Raw genomic sequence first — 23,504 nt, 5'->3', positions numbered from 1 at the left:
AACCGGCGGGTCTTCTATGAACGCGAATGGCCAAGGCGGCGTCAGTGGCGCTGGGGGAGCGATGGCAATGGCAGCGGACCCGGCTCCGGCGATGGAAGCGGGTCGGGGATAGGCGAGAACTATGCACCGTATGGTTCGAGCTACGCGAGCAGCGGAGGGGGCGGCGGCGGCGACGGCGACGGGGTTTACCGCTGGTTCTCGAGGTGGATCAGGGAGTAGCAGCGGTGAATCAACCCCTTAACGAGAGACGAGCTCATTTCACTTGGCTCCAAATAATACGGCTGGCCAGCTAGCTCTGGCCACTGCCTAATATTGTTTCATTATGTCTTGTGTGTCAACGTGTGAGTGTGACACGTACCGTATGTTTCTTGGAATGTTTAAGCTCTAATATTTGGCTTTTCTAGTACTGAAAGTCAGGCCATTGGCCTTGTTTCTGAATGGCATAATGGTATATTGCACTAGTGAAGAAACTCATAGCAAACCCTCGAGTCATTTCGAAACTCGATTAGGAATAATAGAAATCTAATTGTGTTTTGAAAATAATAACCAGAAATGACTTTTCGTCCGACATGAATGGGATTCAGCTCATACAAGGCCCGTCTTTGGATCTCCCCACCCTCCCAATCGTGTCATGTAAAAATGCCTAAGAAATCCGATCTGATCCCACCCGACATGTTTCATATACCCTTTCAGAAACTTCCAACATCTTTCTCTCCCCCACCCCTCTTCTGATCCCCATCAAAAACCATGTTATGTTTAACACCACTAGCATGAGAAAGTGTTTGTAATATTTTTAAAGATCTCTCCAATGGTATTGGTAAGCCCTCATTTTAAGTTGAGCAAGGCTACCAACCATTCCATGCAGGTTTTTAAGGATGGTATTTGGCCAAAAACAATGCATAAGATGCCTCTATACAATTTGTGCCCCTGGATGGAAGATTATAGAACCCGTTCTTAGAATTTCATTCCGGTGAAAAAACATTAACTTGAGCATCAGAAAAACATAGGTGATGTCTTTCTTAGAGAGAAAAATTTCTCCTCAATCATACCAATATGAGCAAAATTATTCTTATATTATTTTCCAAAAGAATTACCCCCACCCACACCCACACCCCCACACACAAAGACCCACACCCACCTAATAAGCTCCCCAACTTTATTAGAAGAAGAAGAGTACTAGATTTCCTATTTCTCGGTTCACCCAGGGAAAAAAATCAAGACAACATATCAACTTTTTAACAAAAACATATGCCAATCCCCCGCCATTAAACCTAATTCTCCTATACCGCCACCTTGACCCTCTAGAACTCTATTAAGCTAATGCGACATAAAATCAAAGAAAAACTCCATGAAGCTACTAACTTACAAAGCAAAACCAGGAAAAAAATTAAGGCTCCCTACGTTGCACATTCTGCATATATGGATCAATATTGTATGTAACATTGGCACATTCCGCACATTATTGCTTCTTTCATTCAACTTTAGTCAGTGTGTGCTTCATCATTTCTCGTAGATGTATATGTTGAAGTGAGAAGGACCAGCTGGGAACAGCAGCACCAGTAGCAGCAGAACACAAGCAGCAGCAGTGGCAGTAGGCAACGCATCAACATAACTTATGAAAAATGGCTAGGCAATCCACATATACACTTCAACAATATCTATTTTACAGACATTTTGCTTTGCTTGATTGAGGTCGTGCTTCTTTGTTTCCCGCACATGCCTATGACGTTTCCAATATCGTCCTACAATGTCCCATGACCCCATGCACTCTCTTTGTTTGCCATAGCACTGACGAGGAGCTAGCTTCCTAAGGCGTGGAACTCGTCCATGATTAGTCCCTTCGACAAGATTCGTCGTCTTTTAGGTGTTTATGTTGCATAAAGGGTCGTAAAATGTTGGTCACATCCAATGAATTTGTTTTACTGTATGTGCTTCTTGTTATGCCTTTTTCTCTTGTGAAGAAATGTACTTTATTTCCATTGTACCAACAAATTATTGCAAAGCACAAAAATATACTTCCTCCGCCCGAAATTACTTCTTGTAGAAATAGATAAAAATTGATGTATCTAGAACTAAAAATACGTCTAGATACATCCATTTCTCCAACAAGTTTTTTGGGACGGAGTGAGTATTACAATGGGATGTTTTTTTTACCGATCCCAACAACCATTTCCATCATGAGAATTGCGAACACGAGCAATATGATTATATACATGAGAAAAAAATAATTGATGCTTCCATCCATCATCAATACCGCTTCTGTTGCATAAAAGCATGTTGAACTTTGCTTTGGTACACCCCCATTGGAAACGTTTATATATTTCAATACAAATTCAATCAAAAAGGGTAATCTAGTCTTTTGTATCCAAATATCTATATGGTGATAGCCTTCTGAAGTAACTTTAAGATTCGTGTAAACTTTTAGGGGGTGTACCGAAACAAAATTCAAACATGTTTCCACTGGTGATTTTTTTTTATTTTACAGGTTTATCTGTTGGAAAACCCCATAAATTGCGAAAAATCGAACATTAACAGAGACTACCTTCCTTTTTTCTGAAAAAAGAGACTAACTAATTAGCACTTTGGGCCGTGATTTCTTCAGTATAACTTTGGGCCGTGATTTCTTCAGTATAACTTTGGGCTGCCTGCCTCCTGCTTCGACTCCACCACATCAAGCAAAGGAACCCGGCTAGCTATGGGGCGATCCTACATGAAATAATAGATCAGAGCTCTTCTATAAGTAGATGTAGCTTTGTGCATGAGTTTAGGAGCTCGAACTTCGAGACTCACAATCTAGCGAAGCATTGTTTAGAGTTAGGGGTGGACCGCCATATTTGGTTAGGGCACCCTGGTAATCTCTCTTTTGTACCTTTGAACATCGTTTTGGTCTAAATAAAGCTTCGGGAGATTGTCTAAAAAAAACCCACATCCCCGCATCCGCAGTGAGGAGGGCGAGATGAGTAGCCGCCGCCGCCACCCTCACCCCCTCTCGCCGGCGGCGGCGCCGCTGGACGATGACGACCTGCTCTCCGAGATCCTCCTCCGCCTCCCCCCACAGCCATCCTCCCTCCCCCGACCCTCGCTTCGCCCGCCGCTTCCGCCTCCACCACCGCCGCAACCCTCCCCTCCTCGGCCTCCTTCACATAGGCTTTCGAACTCGCGAGCTCTCCTTCGTGCCTACTCTGGAGCCCCCCAATCGTGTCCCGCCGGGCGCTTCTCTTTGAAGTTCGACGGCGTCGTGCTCCTCGGATGTCGCCATGGCCTGGTACTCGTCTACCACGCGTCTTGGAAACACATCCTGGTGTGGGATCCTGTCACCGCCGACCAGCACCGGATTGCCGTCCCCCCTGGGTTTGCGAGACATGAGGGGCGCCCCCTGATCAGTGGGTCGGTGCTTCGTGCTGCCGGAGATGCCCAACACTTTCATGTAGCCTTGACAGTGGTGGACTACGAGGACAAACAACACAGACAAGCTCTCGCATGTGTGTAGTACTCGTCAGAGACCGGAGTATGGGGTGATGTCGTCTCGACACCGCTTCCATCCGAGGCTTCTGTGCGCACGCTTGTTATTACAAAGAAGCCCGCTGTGCTGGTTGGCAATTCTCTTTACTGGCTGCTTTTGGGGAATTTGGGCGGATTGCTGGAGTTTGATTTGGAGAGGCGGGTCCTAGCTGTGATACGGATGCCAACGGATTTGGTTGCCAAGGGAAGTTATGATATCTGCGTGATGCAGGCAGAGGATGGTGGTCTTGGTCTCTTCTGTGTGCTGCAGTTGGACTACATTGCCCAATTATGGAAGAGGAAGACTGATTGTCATGGTGTTGCTTCATGGGTGCTAGGAAGAACTATTGAACTGGACAAGCTAATTCCCATGAATTTAGCTGAGAAAATGCCCGTTGTGGTACTGGGGTTTGCTGAGTACAATAATGTGGTGTGCCTGTGGACACCATCTGTCTTCTTTATGGTCCATCTCGAGTCATTGCAGTCCAAGAAACTTTTTGAAGCCAACTTCATTTTTGATTGTCACCCATTCGAAAGTGTCTACACTGCAGGTAATATCATGCTTTCACATATTGGGTTTAACAAAACCAAGTTAATGTTCAATAATTGGTTGGCGGAGTTCGCTCACATCCTTTTGCCTTAAGTTAGCAATTTTAAGTAGTGTCTCATACCACCTGTTTCTTTTACTACTTGATGGCCTTTTTTACATTAAGTGATTTTGTTTATGTAATATTCCTGTTCTGATTCTTGTGTGGTGGCGTTTTAATGAATAATTATGATCTTGATTTTTTTGTTAGTGTTATCTAATTTATTTTATGCTCTGTAGCCAGGCAGCAGGCTGCAATTGGTCTACTGTCAGCTTCATTTCTGCAATTCTTGTGGTTCAAGGCAGAACTAACAAACTGTCTTTATTAAGTTCATTATATGAATGTTTATACAATAAAACAATGAATGCCAAGATTGGCAAATGATTTCTTTAAAGTTGAACTATGTTTCAATGTTCTATGCCTATTAACATATACTGTACAATGGTAGTTTTAGTGCATAGCTACAGAGCAGTTTTTTTCTTGAGATAAGAATAAGATACATGGTAGTTGGAGGTTGAAGCCAACTACTTGAGAAACTTGCTTGAACCAACTGAAATGTCAAATAGGTAGCTCAAATTGGTACAGTTAGAAGCTTCAAGCTCACCCTATTTCCTTCATTCAATATTTATTATCCTTGTTAATCTCGCTACTAAATTCAGCCCATATTGCTGAATAACTTTTCATTTTATCACTTAAGGAGAGTCCCTAGCACGAGTAGCAAATCCATTTGTACCAGGGCTAAATTTATTCTAAGATGATCTAAGTCTGAATAGTCTTGATCACTTCTATTGCTATGGTTTTCTAGTATGATTTAATTTTTTAAGGCTAAATTTATTTGAAGATAATCTAAATTTGAATAGTCTTGTTCACTTTTATTGCTAGGATTTATTAGTATGCCTATATTTTATTTATTCCGATGTGCAGTGCAATGAGCTTAATTATTCTTGATAACTTGCCTCTTCTGACCAGCTAATAGTCTCGAGCGTGCATCTGCTTCATTTTTAAGATAGTAATCGGCTTATACTTTTTTCGAAATATTCATTAAATTTGACAGTAGGCTTGGTTTTCTTTATCCATTCCTAATCTGGTATAAAACTGATATTGTTTTCCAAACAATTACTGTGAGTTTATCTAAACATATTGTTGATGCCTCCTCGTATCTATTTTGTTTTTTGTTGGAATGTCATTGATTGCTTGACTTGATTACTTCTTATGCTTGTAGAAACAGACATTGGTGGTGGACACGATGGGGCTGGTCTTTTGCAGAATACATAAGATGATTATCTGGCTAGATATGCTGTCGTGGTGTACTGATTGAGCAGGTAAGCATATCTTCTCCATGTATATTGAGGTATCTGGACTGTTTTATTAATGTATTGCTTTTCTTTTTACTGCCATTTCTCAAGTATCCAATTATAAGCGAGGACTAAGACGTTTCCTGCTTGGTCACCTCCTATCCCGCTTTCATGGCAGGCCGCATTTTTTATCTTTCCTCCAGGCCCTGCTTCCTCATCCTTTCATGCCTTCATCAGCAACGCTATATTCCCTTTCACATGCCTTCACCCACCTACCTTCTCTTTTATTTTGTGATGTTGTACGCCCTCACTATTGGATGTTTGCCTTCGATGTTCATCCAGTTGCCTTGCTTTCAGTTACCACCTTAATTCTCAGCTGGTTCCTTCTGTTAGTGTAGTTTCTTCTCCCTCTGGCTCCTCAGATGAACTGATGACCTGGGACCCTTCCGCTTTTTGTGCATATGTTAAATGTTAGCATAATGTGCATATGTTAAATGTTAGCATAATGAAATGCATCCTCTTTCGTGTTCTGCATTTGATTTCCTTTTTTTTACTACCCGTCGCTACATGCCTTTGGTTAGTTTTTGGGGGTTATGCATCTATCAAGTCCTAGTGTTATTTTTATGTTGTTTCCTTTGTGCAAGTAACTTATAACTGACATTACATGAACATTTGCTTCACACTTTGTTTAAATTGGCTTATGACTGTCATTTCACATTGCTGCTTATCTTGGATCATTATGGTACCTAGTGAACTAATAACTGCCAAAATACTTGTAGAACATGCTTTCTTTAAACTTTATATTACCAATTAGTATCTTTTTGCTTACAGCTATTGAAATTTTATTGGATCATAATTCTTGTGATGGTCGGTTTGCTTAAACGATCAGCATCTCTCACCGTCTATCTAATTTGCATATGTAATGGCCACTATCCACTAACATATCTTGTCTGGTCCAAGGTATATGTAGCTATGCTCTGTGGGCAGTGTATGTTCTCCACTTTCTGCCACGTTAGATGTTTAACACTTTATACTGATGAACACATGATCAAAATGGCATGGCTAGATTCTACCATAATGTCACGACCCGATCGTAAGATCTGAAAGGGGGAGAGGGGATCAAAGAGGAGGAAGGACGAGGGTAGGTGAGAGCGAGAGAGAGAGAGAGAGACGACATGAAGGAAATAGTTCATTCAATTCTCGATGCCCTCAGCGTCCACACACACATGCATACAATTAAGCCAAGCCCACAACTGGCACACACACGCATTTACCTGACAGTGGGCTTGGCCCGGTCCCGCTGACTAGGTCGTCGTTGTTGCAGGTTCAGAACTCTGAACTGCAATTCTTCAGTCCGTTGTAGATTGATCTGCAAGCATGACATTTGCCCCCTCTCGAGCAGCAGCTTCTTCATCTTCCCAGAGTTGTGTGTCGGGGTAGCGCTGCCGAAGGACAGTGTAGTCTTCCCAGGTAGCAGCTGACGGCGGCATGGAGTTCCATTGCACTTGTATTTGCACCACTGGAGTGTTCCCCTTCTTCATCATGCGATGGTCCAGGATGGCCACTAGAACACGCTCGGCGGAGGTGAGGTCCGGTATCTTGGGCAGCTCAGCGAAGACGGGTGTGTAGTCAGGGACGAACGACTTGAGCTGGGAGACGTGGAAGACAAGATGGATGCAGCTGTCTAGAGGTAATTGCAGACGGTACGCCAGGTTGTCGACGCGCTCTGTCACAGTGAACGGGCTGAAGAACTTGTATTCCAGCTTGCGGCACGGATGGTTGGCGACGGAGGATTGCGCGTAGGGTTGGAGCTTGAGGAGGACCTGCTCGCCCACGTCCACGTCGAAGGCGCGCTCGGCCCGGTGACGATCGGCCTGCTTCTTGAAACACGCCTGGGCGCGTTCGAGCTAGGCGCGAAGCAGCTCGGTGTGGGTCGCCCAATCGATCTCGTCGAGGGGCGCGTCCGCGGGAATGGTGGTGCTCATCGCGGGAAGACCACCCAAGTTGGGTTCCTGCCCGTACAGAGCTTTGAATGGGGAGCCATTGAGCGAGGCGTGGTGTGAGTTGTACCAGAGTTCCGCCGTGGAGAGCCACCAGCGCCATTGCTTGGGCGTGTTGTGGACGGCGCATCGGAGATACATCTCCAAGCACTGATTCACGCGCTCCGTCTGGCCATTGGTCTGGGGGTGGTACGTCATGGAGTACAGCAGCTTGGTGCCTGCGTCGGCGAGAATTTCTCGTCACATCGCGCTGGTGAACACCTTGTCGTGGTTGGAGACGATGGAGTGCGACACGTTGTGGAGTCTGATGATGTTGTCCCAGAAGGCGCGGGCAACTTGAGCGGCGTTGAAAGGGTGCCGGAGGGGTACGAAATGAGCGTACTTGGTGAGGCGATCGACGACCACCATGATCGCATCGTGGCCATCTGACTTTGGTAGCCCTTCGATGAAATCCATGGTTATGTCCTGCCATGGCTCTTGAGGAATCGGAAGCAGTTGGAGCTTGCCCGCGGGGTAGGTTTGCTCGTGCTTCGCGTGCTGGCAAATGCTGCATTGCTTGAAAAAATCTTCGACGGCGCGCTTCAAGCCTGGCCAGGCGAAGAGCTTGCGTACGCGCTGGTAGGTGGCTGTGGTGTCTGAGTGTCCTCCCACCGCGCCGTGGTGCAGCGCGGCGATCAGCTTGGTTTGGAGCGCGGTGTTGGCGCCGATCCACAATTGCTCACGTTGTCGGATCACTCCTTGCTGCAGAGTGTGGTCTTGGTCGTCGGTGTCGCAGAGGGCAAGCTTGGCGAGGAGCTCCTGTGCGTCCGCGTCCGTCTCGTATGAATTTGCCACCTCCTCCAACCACTGGGGCTAGCACACAGAGAGCGCGTCCAGCGACAGTAGGTGCCCCACCCTGGAGAGCGCGTAGGCTGCGCCGTTGTTTGCCCCCTTCTTGTAGCGAAATGTGAACTGCAGGCCCACCATCTTGGACATGGCCTTGCGCTGGAGATCCGTGACGAGCTGCTGATCACCCAAGGAATACAAGCTCTTGTGGTCGATGACGATCTCAAACGGTGCACGCTGGAGGTAAGGGCGCCACTTGTCGATCGCCATCATCACGACGAGAAACTCCTTCTCGTACGCAGAAAGCTTTTGGTTCGGCATGCCCAGCGCCTTGCTCAGGTACGCGACGGGGTGGCCGTCCTGAACCAGCACCGCGCCCACGCCGGTTCGCACGCGTCGGTCTCGATGGCGAACTGGCGCTTGAAGTTTGGAAGCGCAAGCACGGGCGTGCTCACCATCGCCTTCTTGAGCATCTCGAACGCGGTCTGGGCCTTGTCCCAGAGGAATCCTTTCTTCGTGAGAAGGCCCGTCAGGGGCTTCGCGATAATGCCATAGTGTGGCACGAACTTGCGGTAATAGCCCGTAAGGCCGAGGAAACCGCGGAGTTTCGTGGGCGTCGTGGGCACGGGCCAGGCACTCATGGCGCTGGTCTTGCTCGAATTGGTGGCGACGCCGTCTTTGGAGATGACGTGTCCCTGGTACTCGATCTTTTGTTGGGCGAACGAGCATTTAGAGGCCTTGGCGTACAGCTGGTGCGCCCGTAGGAGGTCGAGGACAGTGCGCAGGTGTTCTTCATGTTCGTGTAAATCAACACTGAAGACCAGAATGTCATCGAGGAAGATGATGATGAATTTGCGAATGTGGCGACCGAACACCGAGTTCATTAGACACTGGAATGTGGCCGGCGCGTTGCAGAGGCCGAACGGCATCACCCTGAAATAGTAATGGCCATGTTGTGTTTTGAAAGCCGTCTTCTCTTCGTCCTCCTCGTGCATGCGGATCTGATGATAGCCGGCGCGTAGGTCGATCTTGGAGAAATATGCTGCTCCACCCAGCTCGTCGAGCAGTTCGTCCACCACTGGCAATGGGAATTTGTTTTTGACCGTGGCTGTGTACAGACGTCGGTAATCGACACAAAAGTGCCAAGTACCTTCCTTCTTGACCAACAGGACCGGCACGGCGTACGGGCTCAGGCTGTGCGCGATGACCCCAGATTGCAGCATGTCCTGCACTTGCTTTTCGATTTCATCCTTTTGGGCTGGTGAGTAGCGGTAGAGCCTGATGTTGATAGGTGTTGTGCCCGGCTCCAGGTTGATCGCGCGATCATACTGCCGTTTGGGAGGCAGCGTTTTTGGTTTAGAGAACACATCTTCATATTCAGACAGAAGTTTCTGAATATTGGGAGGTGCGGGTTCAGGTTTGTCAGTTCTCTCCACTATAACCAAAGCCGCGGTCCAGATGTCGTTGGCTATTTCCATTCGGTGCAATTCATAAGCATCCAGTTCTGCGATGGGGGTAGATCAGATGTACGAACACCTTGCAGATGCACTTGTTTGCCCTCGGTTTCAAATGAAATGGTTTTGTGTTGCCAGTGGCAATTCATGGGGCTGTGAGCTGATAGCCAGTCAATTCCTAGCACGCTGTCGTAGGCAATTAACGGTAGCACTCGGAGATCAGTGTGGAAGGTGTGGCCGGGCACTTGCCATTCCAATCCTTGCACAAGTTGATTGCACAGCAGCCCCTGCCCATTGGTAACCCGTACTGACACCGACGGAAGTTTTTCTGTCTGAACTTTCAGACGCGAAAGAAAAAATTCACTGATGAAACTGTGTGTACTCCCGTAATCAACCAAGAGGAGCATGATCTGATCGCCAACTTGGGCACGGAGGTGAATCGTTGACGGTGTTTCCTCCCCCGAAATTGCCTGCTGCGAACAGTGAGCAGCATTCTGGTTCTTGTGCTTGAGGAGCATCGAGCAACTGTAGGGCGTGGACTGTATCGTCCGACAGGATCTCCCCAAAGTTGCCTACCTCGATCATCAGGATTTGGCCGGTGCGTCTGCACTGATACTCTCTTGAATATTGGTCCCCGCAGCGAAAACAGAGGCCATTGGCCCTTCTGAACTCGCTCAGTTGGTGCTCTCGTGCATAGTCATCGCCCCCCTTGCCGCCGCGCGGCTGCTGCATGAGCTGGTACGGTGGCCGCTGGTGGTATAGGTGGTGGTGGCCGTCCCACCGGTGCGATGCGCGGACGCGCGATGCGTTGCTTCTCAATCTCTTCCTCTTGAATATGGGTGAACACGGCGGCGCGAGTGATGCTGGTTGGTGCCTGCAGTCAAACTCCTGGTCTCAATTCGTCCTTGAGGCCGATCAGGAACTGGGATATGAAGAATTTGGAGCTCAGAGTTGGGTCCAAGGCAAGCAAGTGGTACATTGCTGTCTTAAATTGCTGTCGATATTTCTGGACACTGCCTGTCTATCGTAACTGAACAAAGTGATGCATCTGAACCTCGAACTCTTCCGGACCAAACTCCTCTTGCACTGCTGCTTTGAATGTTTGCCAAGTGACCCCTAGGTGTGTCTGTCGATAGGCCTGGAGCCACATCGCAGCCAGGCCATCCATGTACAGCGCCGCGGTGGTGACCCATCTGTGCTGTGGCACTCGATACAGCTCGAAGTGGTGCAGCGATCCAACCAGATGCAAGGAGCGCTGCCGTCAAACCTTGGGAAATCATGCCTGGCGGCTTGATGCAATGGTCGCCGTGGCGATCGACTCCGAGGACGAGGGTGACCGCGCGGTGAGCAACGGCGCGGTGAGCAACGGTGGTCCGTGGTTGACGAGTCGGGCGAAAGCCAGCTGTGCTGCGCCATCCGTGTAGAGTGGCAGCGACGGAGGACGGATTGGCGAGGGTGGAGGCGGGGGCGATGGTCGGTGCGCAGAGGAGTCCGCGGTTGCTGTGACGCCCGATAGGGATGTGACACCAAGAGCGGTCGCCGCGGGATCGACCGTCGGGGCGGGCTTGCGGGCCTCGTCCACATCTGCTTGCGTGAGGTCGATCTGCTTGGCGAGCAACTTGAGCTCGGCGGCGACCTGGTCGTTGTAGGAGATTTGTGCTTGATGGCGCTTGTCGGCGGTTTTCTAATTCGCGTCAAGGCGGCAGATGACAGTCTCGAGCAAGCTCTGCAGCTTGTTCGTGGTCTCCGACATGGCGTCGAGCACGCGGCGAGTCTGCGCCGAGGGCTTGGATGAAGGTGACGTGGTCTCGTTCGGGATTAGATCGAACCCCGAGCAGGATTTTGGGCAAGCTCACCGGAGTGGCTCGCACCTGACCCGGTGGATTTTACCGATCGATCGAGAGCAGAGATGGCAGCGGTGGCGGCGGGGAAATTTTTTAGGGCTCTGAATACGAGATTGTCACGACCCGATTGTAAGATCTGAAGGGAAAGAGGGGATCGAAGAGGAGGAAGGACGAGGGTAGGTGAGAGCGAGCGAGAGGGAGAGAGATAGACGACAGGAAGGAAATGGTTCATTCAATTCTCGATGCCCTCAGCGTCCGCACACACGCATACAAGTAAGCCAAGCCCACAGCTGGCACACACACGCATTTCCCTGACAGTGGGCCTGGCCCGGACCCGCTGACCAGGTCGTCGTTGTTGCAGGTTTAGAACTCTGAACTGCATTTCTTCACTCTGCTGTGATTGATCTGCAGGCGTGACACATAAATATTGCTTTGGTCATGAATTGCATTTTAAGTAGCATGTTAAATACTCCGACCAGAAATACTTGTTGGAGAAATGGATGTATCTAAACGTATTTTAGTTCTAGATACGTCCATTTCTATCCATTTCTTCGACAAGTATTTCCGGATGGAGTGAATATTAGAGATGCTATAGAAATAGTCGAAGTATGTATTTTGATGTTATGGAGAGTAAATAAAGATGGCATCTATTTTGTCTGAAGGAGGAGAGTATTAGTAGGATCATGCAGGACCACTCACTTGAGGTTTACTGCCTAAGTGTAACTAAATTTGTTCTGTTAGCGACTGGCTAGCTCATATCTATTTCTGAAAAGTATTTCTATAAGCTAGAAACGAGATGGTTCAGCTTTGCTACTCCACGAGCCCCTCATATGCCATTATAACAAGGTTCGATAAGCTAGGATGTCCAGTATTTCCCTATAATGGGTTATTTGAAACACTTATCTTTTAGCCTTTACTGAGACCAGAATACCAGATGTGGCCAAAAACTTGAGAATATGCCAGCAACAAGAGTTGAAGATGTAACACATAATTTTTTATTAACAGTTCTCCTATAGCTGCTCTCTGTTTGTAATGTTGGTTCTGTCCAATAATGCTGAGACGATTCAGTTTCTGAATTTTTTCGCACAATTTCCTCAATAGCAGCGAAGTTAATGTTTACTGTTTGTGTCATCCTGATACATAACTTTGGCTGCTTTTCCATGAATAAATTGTACAAATTGGTTTGACTGATGAGATTGATTGCCCCGCAGGGCTGCAGGTATTTAGGATTACGTTCTGGGGACTGAGATGCAGAAATGGGTTGTGTGGTGTAGATTCTTCCATTGTGTATGCTGCTATGCAAGGGGTCTGTGATGTCCTCCACTCAGAAATTGGCTCTCTGTACCGGTCAGTTATGAAGTATGACTGTTTAGGAACTTGCTGGATATTACCGGTGACTCGCTTGAATTAATGATTAGTGTTGCTTCCAGTTGAGTTTTCGACTTCTTTACATCTCTGCTGATGTTATATGCCCCATGTTGCTGTTGTATTAGATTGAAATTTTGTTTCTCAAAAGATGATGGTGATCATGAAGGTGACCGAATCCAGACGAAGATACGCCCCTGTTTGTACCAGGATGTGAGTTCCGTTGATCTGTTTGTTTGTCTACGCAGAGTTTCACCTTGTGATTTGTAGTATGCCCAAGTTTGTACTCTGTCCTGACATGAATTGTTCCAGTGGAAATACATCCAGAAGGTTGTAAGTTGCTTGGAAGTATTTTCACCCCCACTAGTCATTATTTTCTATCTGCATCTCTGTAGCTAAGCAGAGGTTGGTAAACAGAAAAGGAGACAACAACCTTCACTGTCAGAACTGTCATATCAGGCAGCTTCTTAAGATCTTGTCGTCTAGGGAGTGGTGACCGATCAGTAATATGTTTCTCTTCATTACTGAATGGCACAGTTCCTCATACCGTGGCCATTTGGGAGTAATGGCAATGGATGAGTGCTGCTATGTTGAACACGCTAAATATAGCCTTCTTCTTTCTTGAAGGTGCGGCGAAAAGCTTTGCTGAGTTGGGTTGCTTTATTAACATAAAATGGTGCAGTGAAGGTGTGGCGAAAAGCTTTGCTGAGTTTGGTGCATAATATGTTTCTCCCTTCAGTCAGCCGCCATTGATCTTCCTCCGCCCACTCCGGACCACCTTCCCCAGCTCTGTAGCGCCATCCCATAACTCCCAGCTGTCGTCCGTCATCGTGGAAGTCATGTAAGCGCCAACCCCTCAAGTAGATCTAATCTCCGGCCGTGTCGCGGCGTCGCTGTTCAAGCCTCCACCGCTCATCCCCGCAAGCGCCAGGGCAACTTCGTCGTCCAGAGCGGCACTCCTGCAGCCACCGTCGGGAAGGCATGCATGCCCGCCGCCGCTGCCGCTGCGAATCAGGTCTAGGCCGACCTCATCCCGCGGGTGAAGATGTGCACGGTGGCGGGGGTGAAACGCAAGAAGGTGGCCAAAAAAGGTACTGTGAGCACCACACCACCACATCCTTCGATCGCCACCGCAAGCGCTTCCTCGAGGACGCCCGCCGACGACGACGCCGCCGCCGCCCCCGAGGTGTTCGACGGAATGGGCGCAAGGTATGGAACTTTGATTTTCTTCTAGTTGTTTTCACTTTTCGCCATTGCGATTGTTCGTGACTTGTGGAGTGAAATTGTAGCGCCAGTTTGCATGATGGGACTGCTGAGTTTGTGCACATGTTGGACGACAACGCCGCCGACATTGATCAAGCCCCGACCGGTGATTACGGCTACAATGAGATGGATGGTGGTGTGGACGCTCACGGTGAGAAAGAAGATGAGGTGGAGGAGATTGGAGAGGGGGTGTTCGACCAAGCGCAATCAAAAGTGTGCATGAGATCGAAGAACTACACACAATTGGAAGATCAAGGCTTGGGAATCTGTGTCTCTTGATGTTGCACCGGCACTGACCAAACCAGCAAGCAATATTGGCAAAGGATAGAGGACCAGTTCTTCCGAATGATGGCAAAGTATCCCTCGAGGACGCCATGCACCTGTAGGTCACTCCAAGGTCTTTGGGATGTGATCAAACCGATTTGTAGCCGTTGCAGTGGTTGCTTGGAGCAAGTTCGCAATGACCTCCAAGTAGTACCGCTGAAGCCGGTTATGTGAGGTTGCTTTCACATCCCAAGTAGTGCAAATGATTTGTAGCCGTTGGAGTGGTTGCATGTGACATACTTTGACATTGTTTTCATTTTGTAGGACAAAATTGCACAAGAAAGGTACAAGGACATGGAAGCTTCCAATGGCAAGTCATTTACACGTTGGAAATTGCTTCAGAATAGCGAGAAGTGGAAATTGATTGACAAAGAATCCCCAGCGAAGAGAGGTTCACTCACCAAGATGGATGATGATGAAGAAGAAGATGATGGCCCAAGAAACAAGAACAAGCCCGCTGGAAACAAGAAGGCCAAGGACAAGATCAAGAGGGAAGTGGAAGCATCAAGCTTGCGGGACAAGATAGATGCCATGGTGCAATCAAATGAGTTGATGGTGGCCAAGACATTGGAGGCAAAGGAGTTGGCCGACAAGAAGGCACAAGAGAAGCAAGAAAAGTGACAATTACTCAAGGAAGAGGGGTTGCGCAAGGCCGCCATTGAGGAGAGAAGAACCCTTGTCGAGGTGAACAAGGCCTTGGCCAAGCTTCTTCAAGAGGAGAACAAGATCATGACGATGAACCGCGATGACATGGATGACAACACCAAAGAATGACATGACATTGCAAGGAGGGAGATCTTGGAGAGAATGTCATGGAGGTGGTGGTGGCTTTGGTGCCAGTGGTGGATGATGATGATGATGATGATGATGATGATGATGATGATGATGATCATGGAGGTGGTGGTGGCTTTGGTGCCAGTGGTGGAGAGTGATGATGATGATGATGATGATGATGATGATGATGGTCATGGAGGTGGTGGTGGCTTTGGTGGCGGTGGTGGAGAGTGATGATAATGATGATAGTCATGAAGGTGGTGGTGGCTTTTGCATGAGGTTCTTTTGGGTCAGGGATGAAAACTATGTTTAATTTCCGCGCAAACTATGTTTGATTGTTCGAATTTGTAGCCATTTATCGAAATTGCGGTGAAATTGTTTAATTTGTTTTTTCGGTTCGAGGACTTGTCGAACAGACCCCGTAAGGCCAAACGATAAAACAAAATTCATAGAATATTCTGTTTTACCGTTCGGCCTTGCAGGGTCTATTCGGCCATAGCCAGCACCAACCCTCAAAACATGTTTCCCTTGGCCCCAGGGGCGGAGCTACGTGAGGGCCAAACTGGGCCTTGGCCCACCCAGCCCAGGAGAAAATAGGGAAGGAAGACAGAAAAAATGGGCCTAAAACTCAAGTGTTAAGTGTAGTTTCTGTGTCTGGCCCGCCCAACAATCGGCCCATAGCTCCGCTGCTACTTGGCCCTTATACTCACTTTAAAGGTTCGCGCAATAAAGGGTCCGCTAGAGATGCTCTAAAGGTTTCAAAAATTGGAGCAAACAATTTTACAGAGCATGTACAGTGGTGACCATAATTTCAGCCAACTGATAATTGCTCGACTTGCATATATGGAGCACTCAAACATGAAGGCAGCAACCAGGACTGCCACCGCCAAGTGAATAAGGATTCGCTCAATTAGAAAGACAAGTCGAACGATGCCTCGCCCCACGTTCTCCCAGCCAAATCACACTGTGGGCTGCTGCCGTTTCGGAGAAATGGGCCTTAAGCCCACCACATGCAGCCCATCTTCATTTCCGCGAGAGAAGCTGGCAGTGACTACGAGAAGCTGGAATCGAGGATTTGGAGAACATAGAGGAGTTCCAAACGGGGAATTAGTCTACTCTTGACCGGAGGTAACATAGCAATGGTAGCAGAACAGAGCTCACTACATTCTTGTCCCATCTAGGGACTGAAATGTTGATGTCTGCAAAGCAAACGGAGAGAGCCGCCCAAACCAATAGAACATGGAGCATGGGAAACGAAATTCACTTACCGCGGGTCACCAGGCGTACCCCTCATTCTCCAGAACCTCCTCAAGGTGTATGCCCATCCATTTCCAAATTCCAGATATTTCAAGATGCAAACCATTTTCTTGGTTGTTGCAACAACAATGTCAACATATCCTTCCAGACTTCAATAATTTGCTCTATTTGTTTCTGCATTACAAAATAACAAATGTTCAGGATTTCATGCATGAGATCAACGGTGTTTATTCATGTGTTTAGGGATACTGTTTACTCGACGGCAATCTAGACAGGTAAGAATAGTAGGAACAGAACTGCATCAAGTGTTACCTTCTGGAAAGATCTGGCATGCATGCCTAAAGATATCCAATTAACTAAATTCTTAGAACTTGCAAAGAAGAAATCTAACAGGATGAGAAAAGTTCAACTTTCATGAGTAAAACTCAACCTGACGACAGAATTCTGTATGTGCCGTGAAACTACATCAATCTATATTGGTTATTACAGGCAAAGCAATCTGGTAAAATGCTCCATCTCACCTTTAACTTGTCTCGCCTTTATAGCAGCTAAAGCAGCAGTGATCGCCCCAACCTCTGCAGCAGATGCTTCAACCAAGTAATCAACAGATTTGCTCGATCTTCTGCACACACACAAAAGTTAAGTTCGAAACACACATCTCAGTACACTGTAGATCACATTTATTATGAACAGAAGACCGTGCAAAGAAAGATGGTAGCATAAGTCTAGGATAGAAATGATGCAAACCTCTGTCCCTGGACCACAGCATTCTCAGGGCTGATATCAGTATGCACATACCCATTAACAGGAGAAAAAACTGGGGTTCCAACTTCCAAGAACCACATGTGCATCAGCAGTTGTTTCTGTAGTCAGGGTATTTGCCCTGTTTGTTCATCACTGTAAGCAAATATGCCAGGTGCTCCTCCAGCTTGCATGTTAGCAGCAGCTGCAGCTGCTTGTTGTTTCAGCAGCAAGAAGGTCATCTAGCAGCAAACCTGGGGTAGCAATTACATATGAATTTTTGCATCAATAAAAAGAAAAATAATGAACCTATGTATTTCAAAACTAAAGGAAATGTAAAAATAATAATATTACTAGCTACTCCACAAACAAAATCAACAAAAGTAAAAAAAAAGGATAAATTATAAGATAGCTACACCGCACTCTTATTGATACGCACTGCACAAAGAATAGCAATTATGCATGTGGTCGCTTCTGAGCAGGATTCGAAACCAATTTTGGACATAGTTTCAAGGATCTGCTTGTACCAACTTCTGCCAAATTCTAATTAGTCAGAAGCAGAACTTCTACGGACCCTCCAAACAAATGGCCAACACCAATTTATTTTCATAACACACATGGTGAAAAGCACGCTTCATTGAAATTATGCTCCCCAATGTGGCCAGAATTGGTGAGATTCAGCCATAATAAGGTGTACCAGTCCGAAATGGGGTCTTCTAACTCTGTAACTCAGATGTCAACTCTCTAGAAGAAATGTGGGTGCCAAAGTTAACAGTTCGCACGTAATTTACATCGACAGGCTTTAATCATATTAATCTAAACAAAGGATCATTAAGGTTGAATATCAAACCCTTGCACACCTTTTTTGAGAGAGGGCAAAATAATTCGCAAGGTGCTACCTGCTGGTCGCCGGAGGGAACTGGGCTCGTTGGCATCTGCGAATAGGGGAGGCGTTGAGAGCCATCACTCGCTCCACACCCACCTTGCCGTCAGCGCTGGCGAATAGGGGAAGTAGCAAGAAACCCAGGAAAGAGTGGGAAGCAGTGCAGATGTAATCGCCTCACCCTCGATACCGCCTCTGCTGTACCGCCTCACTGTGCACTCTGCAGCGGGGCGAAGAAAACCAGACCAGCCGGAACAAATCGAAGGTAGCCCAAACGCGCAAAAATTCAGCTGACCGGATCGATCGGAGACAATGTGAGAATCATCAATGTATAATATACTGAATATCACAAACTCCCAGATCGCATGAAAACTTCCATGGATGGAGTGTTAACTGATACTAAAATCTATTTTAACACAACAGTTCCTCAATTCAAGGAGTTTACCGAAATGGCGACCAAATTATGATCCAGTCATAACAAGACGAGTAAAATCATAGCATGAATTCCTGACTAGTTTGCAGCAAGGTACAACAATTATTCAACCAAGATCACGCATTGCCCACACCAAGTGCAGCTCACACGAGATTAGATATAGAAAGAAAAAAAGATGTACTGTAACACTTTTGCGGTAGCGAAGCGAGGAGAAATGGCGCCTCCTGCTACTACAGCTTGTACTTGTAGCGCGCGACCTCGGACTCGTTGGGGAAGAACCCCATGAGGCGTCCGGCGGAGTTCTGGTAGGCGTACATGAACCCGCCCAAGACGCCGATGAGGCCCCCCGTCACCATCGACGGCCCGCGGATCCCCGGCTTGATCCCTGCGAGCACCGCCCGAGGACGCCGATCTGAGCCTCGGTGGAGAGGATATTCGTGACTCGTGAGGGGAGAAGGCTGGGAGCTAGGAGGGCGGACCGGAGAGGTAGCCGACGGTGACGGATACGGCGGAGATGGTGGAGAGACGGAGGTAGTCGAGCATGGAGAAGTTGCCGACGACTTTGGTGAAGGGAGGGTTCCGGTCCACCACCGGGTACTCCGGCTTCACCGACGCGGTGATGTCGGTGTTCATCGCGCGCCGCGGGGCTCTCTTCCTTCCTTCCGGCGGCGGCGGCGGCGGCGCGGCGGCGGATTTGGTCGCTGGGAGGAGGTGTGTCCGGTGTGGTTCTCACAGTGGGTGGGAGAGAGAGAGTAGTGGGCGCGCTGTGGGCCGGGCTTGTTACAGCCCAAGTTCTGAAAGACGGGTCCGGTTGTTTACACTTCTCAGAGCATCTCCAACAGGCTCGCGCCGCGCAACGCTGGCTCCAGCGGCCGCGCTAAAATGCAGCACGCGCATCGCTCCAACAGCGCGCTAAAATACGGCGCGCGCGACTTGCCAGTGCATTGCATATGGCATATTTCAACACAAAATGATGCATATTTTCAACACAATAAAAATTTCACACAAACAAGTTGATGAAGTTCATGTGCACAAGTTTAAAATCATGCCCACAAGTTAAATCAAGTTCAATACACAAAGAAAAGACACATCATTCCTCGTCCTCGTCCTCGTCTTTGTCCTCGTCCTCATCTTCGGAAGACGATTCTTCCGCCTTCGAAGATGAATCTTCCTCCCTCTCCTCATCGCGCACCGCATCACGTGAAGCTCCGACGGTGTTGGCAAGATCTTCAACGGCATCTTTATAAAAATGTGTGCGAGGAGGCTCATCAAAAGACATTCCGCCCATGGCGGCCGGAGGTGCACCCATGCCTCCCATGAGAGAAGCAAAACTCATGCCTCCCATCGTGGCCATAACGTCGGGGGTGCTCCAAAGCCACCCATGCCACCCATGGCGCCGAAGCCACCGCCACCCAAGCCACCCATGCCACCCATGGCGCCGAGGCCACCGCCACCCATGGTGCCGATGCCACCGCCACCCATGGCGTCGATGCCACTGCCACCCATTGTGCCGAGGGCACCGCCACCCATTGCACGAACCATGACTCTTTTTTGGATCAAGACTTCTTGTTGGGCAAGATTGACATACTCCTTTTGCGCCGCATTGAGGTTAGTTGTGTCCAAGAAGAACAAGTGCTTCTTCCATTCCAACAATCTAGTTCGCTCCTCATTGCTCACCTTCCTCTCCTCCAAAGCTACCTTCCTCTCCTCGGCCGCCACACTCCTCTCCTCGGCCGCCAACCTTCTCTCCTCGGCCGCGGCATCTTGGGTCCTTGCCATTTTCCTCACCTCGTTGGCTTCTTTTCTTGCCTTCACAATAGCTCCCATAGCATTTTTGAGCTCATCATCTTTCTTTCCTCTTCTTCTTTTCGGTTTTGTCTTTCTTGCACCCATCCGGCCGCTTTGGCTTCGAGTATGAAACCGAGTTGAGTATGGGGCTTCTCTTGCCGTCATCACTTGATGCATCATCCTCCTCATCATCATCATCCAACTTAATTGTTCGCTTCCGTTTGTCGCTCAAATGCAAATCATCCAAATCTTCGCGCTTCTTCCATTTCTCATCATCCTTCAACACATCATAGCAATGAGGCAAAGTAAAGACCCTTCCTTTCTTGATCTTTCCCTTCTTGGTTTTCCTCTCCTCTTCTTTGAACAAGTTTTGCGCAATGTTGTACTACATGAAAACAAAGCAAGTTAGCACCAACAACAAGCAAAACAAAGCAAGTTTAGCACCAACATGTAAGATGAAATGGCACTTACTGTATCGTCCTCATTTGTGTCACTTGGGTTCAACTTGTCAACCGCCTTTTGACAAGCCGCCCACCTTTGACAATCCGAGTTGATTGTCGACCACCGGGACCTAAGTGATCGGTTGGAGCGGTCAATTCCACTCACGTTGCGAGCATCAAAGTGTTCCTTCATCCGGTTCCAATAAGCATCTCTACTTTGATCACCTCCAACGGATGGATCCCTCGACACTTGCAACCAAGTATTGCATAGTAAGATGTCATCGATGTTGGTGTAATTGCCCGCTCTTCCTTTCGGTGCGTCGACAATGCCCTCACCCTCCTCGTCCACCTCGAACTCATGGTCTTGAAAATGCATGTCATTTGTTTGAGACCAATGCGAATTGTTGGAGCCAACACCCATCTTTGACATGTATGCATCATCATTGAGACTACAAATTTTTTTGCACAATGCAAATAAGCTATCTATATGTGACGAATGCATTCAAAAAATAACAAAAAAATGAAAAGTTAGAATTTTTTTACCTTGGAGGCATTTCGTCGAACATGTTGTGCGCACTGGCCGCCGGCTCAACGAGTGAGCTTGCCGGCGCTTTGGCAGCCGCCGCGCCCGTCGCACGCCCCGCAAGCTTCTTCCTCTTCGCCTTGGAGGTGCCGGAGCCGTCCGCCGGCTTGTTTTTCTTCGCCGATGTCTTGCCCTTCTTTGGCCGCGCCGCATTGGGGAGCTTTGAGGAGGAGGGGGCGGCGGCTCGGGCCGGCGCCGACGCGACGCCACCCGCCGCCGAGGTCATCCGCGACGGCATGAAGAGGCCGCGCGCGAGGCCGCGCGTCGGAGGAGCTCCGGCAGAGGCGAGGCCAACGCCACCCGGGCTAGGGTTTGTGGCGGCGGCGGCGGGGGCGGGGGGCCGCGGCTATAGGACGGGGTGAGCGGGGTGCCGGCGCGTGCGTCCATGGGTGCGGGTCGCCGGCGCTGGCGCGCGGGGGGCTTTGGAGGGGGAGAAGAAGAGCGCAGCGCGAGCGTGGTGTGTGCCGCGCGCGGAAGCGGGCGCCGCAAATACACCGCGCGACGTACCGCTTCCTAGCGCGCGCCCAACTGCTTATACCGCGCGCGCGGTTATTGCGCGCCCGCTGGAGCCATCCGCCGGGTTGCGCGCCCGCTGGAGCCATCCGCCGGGTTGCGCGCGCGCTAAAACGGGGGATTTTGCGGCGCGGCGTCTGTTTAGCGCGCCTGTTGGAGATGCTCTTACTTCTTTGTAAGTATTTCTCAAAACAAAAAAAAAACTTCTTTGTAAGTGACACCCCTTAAAAAGAAAAAACTTCTTTGTAAGTTACGAAGTTCGACCCTGCCAAGATAACTGAATATGTCATGCGGAGTTATAAAAAAAGGAACACTTTAATTCACATATCATCGGATTTTACACTAAGTATATATTATTTTAAGACTGCAACGTCATCTGGATCCTCCTCCTCCTCATCCATGTTGAGATAGATAACAAAAATTCTAGGTCTTCTTACTTTTAAGGAGAAGCTAGATCACCCCAGTGAGACGACTATGGGTGAGGAAACGATCCGATCCATCTCTTCCCATTCTTGGTCCTTTCTCGAGCTCCATAGTATTGAGGCCCTAGGAGCCTCAAAGGTTACATTGTCATTGGTAAGCTCATTGAAGTCGAACCTCATGTCACATTGGGCAATCTGACAAAACACACAAAATACAATAATGGGAATAGCAAAAAAAAACAAAATATACATATTCTGTTAGAGAAGAAGGTTTGTTACCTCTGTTAGAGCCACGTCATCTGTATTCCTTAAGCAACCTGAGATGTACCGAAAGTAGCCAGCTACACAAATAGAAGGCATCGACCATGTATCAGACTATAAAAGCTCAACCCAAAAAACAATCAAGAGCTAAATCAGTCAGGTCCTACAAATTTATCGGTGAATATCGGCAAATATCAATGATATATCGGTTGTTAGACCAATATATGGGCCAAACTGATAAATGATAGTGATATTCACTCATCTTATCGGTCTGACCCCGATAAGCGATAAGTCGGTTGAGATATTGGTATATTAGACGATACTTTGAGCAGTGCATAAAATCAACACAAAAAGACTATCATTTGATCCTACACTAAAGCATATTCAACAATAAAAAAGTTCTAGTATAAAATCGAATATACACTATTTAATCGAATTCTACTAAGTATAATCACATTCTACACTACTAGATCCAGTTGCATAGCTACTAATATTGTACACAAACCAACTGAATCCACGGATAACATGGTGTCCATGGACGAAGGATGTGTGAGGGAGAGGAAGAAGAGGCGCGAGGGGAGGGGATCTGACCTACAGCTGAGGTGCCCCTCTTCGACGGTGTGGCGATGTGTGTCTTGGTCCGACGACAAGGTCTGGAGGTGACGGCGGTGGCGTTGGCTGAGAGAGAGAGGGAGAGTGAAAGAAATAGAAGAGGATCGAAATGGCTAGGTTTTTTTTACTAAAAAGGAGTAGTGATAGAAGATGGACCAGTACTGGCGTGGGCCTAACAGGCCATGTCATAATAAAGTAAAGCCCCCCCAAAAAAAACCAGATAACACAAATGGCGTGCGGAAAAATTCCAACGCAAGTGGGAAGGGTTGGTGTACCAAATAGTTTAACATCATCACTATAGTGGTGCCGTTGATTGGAAATGACGCGCCATCAACTAAA

General features: G+C 48.1%; 2 protein-coding genes and 1 long non-coding RNA gene across 3 annotated transcripts; 1 reads left to right on the top strand and 2 right to left on the bottom strand.

The window, feature by feature from the left end:
- The first annotated feature begins 2,956 nt into the window (after positions 1–2,956).
- Positions 2,957–4,486, top strand: LOC147963889 (uncharacterized). Its single transcript, XM_087529745.1, has 2 exons — positions 2,957–3,383; positions 3,501–4,486. The coding sequence occupies exons 1-2, from the start codon at positions 2,957–2,959 to the stop codon at positions 4,142–4,144; spliced, it is 1,071 nt and encodes a 356-aa protein (XP_087385871.1). The 3' UTR covers positions 4,145–4,486.
- Positions 4,487–17,010: 12,524 nt separating this feature from the next.
- On the bottom strand, positions 17,011–19,344 carry LOC125514876 (NADH-ubiquinone oxidoreductase 20.9 kDa subunit). The gene is made up of 4 exons (XM_048680245.2): positions 19,026–19,344; positions 18,130–18,931; positions 17,237–17,484; positions 17,011–17,111 (listed from the first exon to the last, which is right to left on the bottom strand). The coding sequence occupies exons 1-2, from the start codon at positions 19,177–19,179 to the stop codon at positions 18,777–18,779; spliced, it is 309 nt and encodes a 102-aa protein (XP_048536202.1). The 5' UTR covers positions 19,180–19,344; the 3' UTR covers positions 17,011–17,111; positions 17,237–17,484; positions 18,130–18,776.
- Positions 19,345–22,240: 2,896 nt separating this feature from the next.
- LOC147963888 (uncharacterized) lies at positions 22,241–23,231 on the bottom strand. Its single transcript, XR_015607437.1, has 3 exons — positions 23,145–23,231; positions 22,572–22,633; positions 22,241–22,487 (listed from the first exon to the last, which is right to left on the bottom strand). It is a non-coding gene; the product is annotated as an uncharacterized LOC147963888 (long non-coding RNA).
- Positions 23,232–23,504: the final 273 nt, after the last annotated feature.

Source organism: Triticum urartu, chromosome 6A (assembly GCF_056163025.1).
Source record: "Triticum urartu cultivar PI428250 chromosome 6A, HENAU_Tu73, whole genome shotgun sequence".
NCBI lineage: Eukaryota > Viridiplantae > Streptophyta > Magnoliopsida > Poales > Poaceae > Triticum > Triticum urartu.
The sequence above is the reverse complement of the archived record's forward strand: the minus strand, read 5'-3'. Positions and strand labels throughout refer to the sequence as shown.

What these genes read in the sequence shown, in the direction of transcription:
- LOC147963889 (XM_087529745.1), top strand. Translation starts at nt 2,957, where the DNA reads ATGAGTAGCCGCCGCCGCCACCCTCACCCCCTCTCGCCGGCGGCGGCG. An exon ending in TGAGGGGCGCCCCCTGATCA is followed by an intron (nt 3,384 to 3,500) that starts GTGGGTCGGTGC and finishes AGTACTCGTCAG; the next exon opens with AGACCGGAGTATGGGGTGAT.
- LOC125514876 (XM_048680245.2), bottom strand. Translation starts at nt 19,179, where the DNA reads ATGAACACCGACATCACCGCGTCGGTGAAGCCGGAGTACCCGGTGGTG. An exon ending in CACCGTCGGCTACCTCTCCG is followed by an intron (nt 18,932 to 19,025) that starts GTCCGCCCTCCT and finishes CGGTGCTCGCAG; the next exon opens with GGATCAAGCCGGGGATCCGC.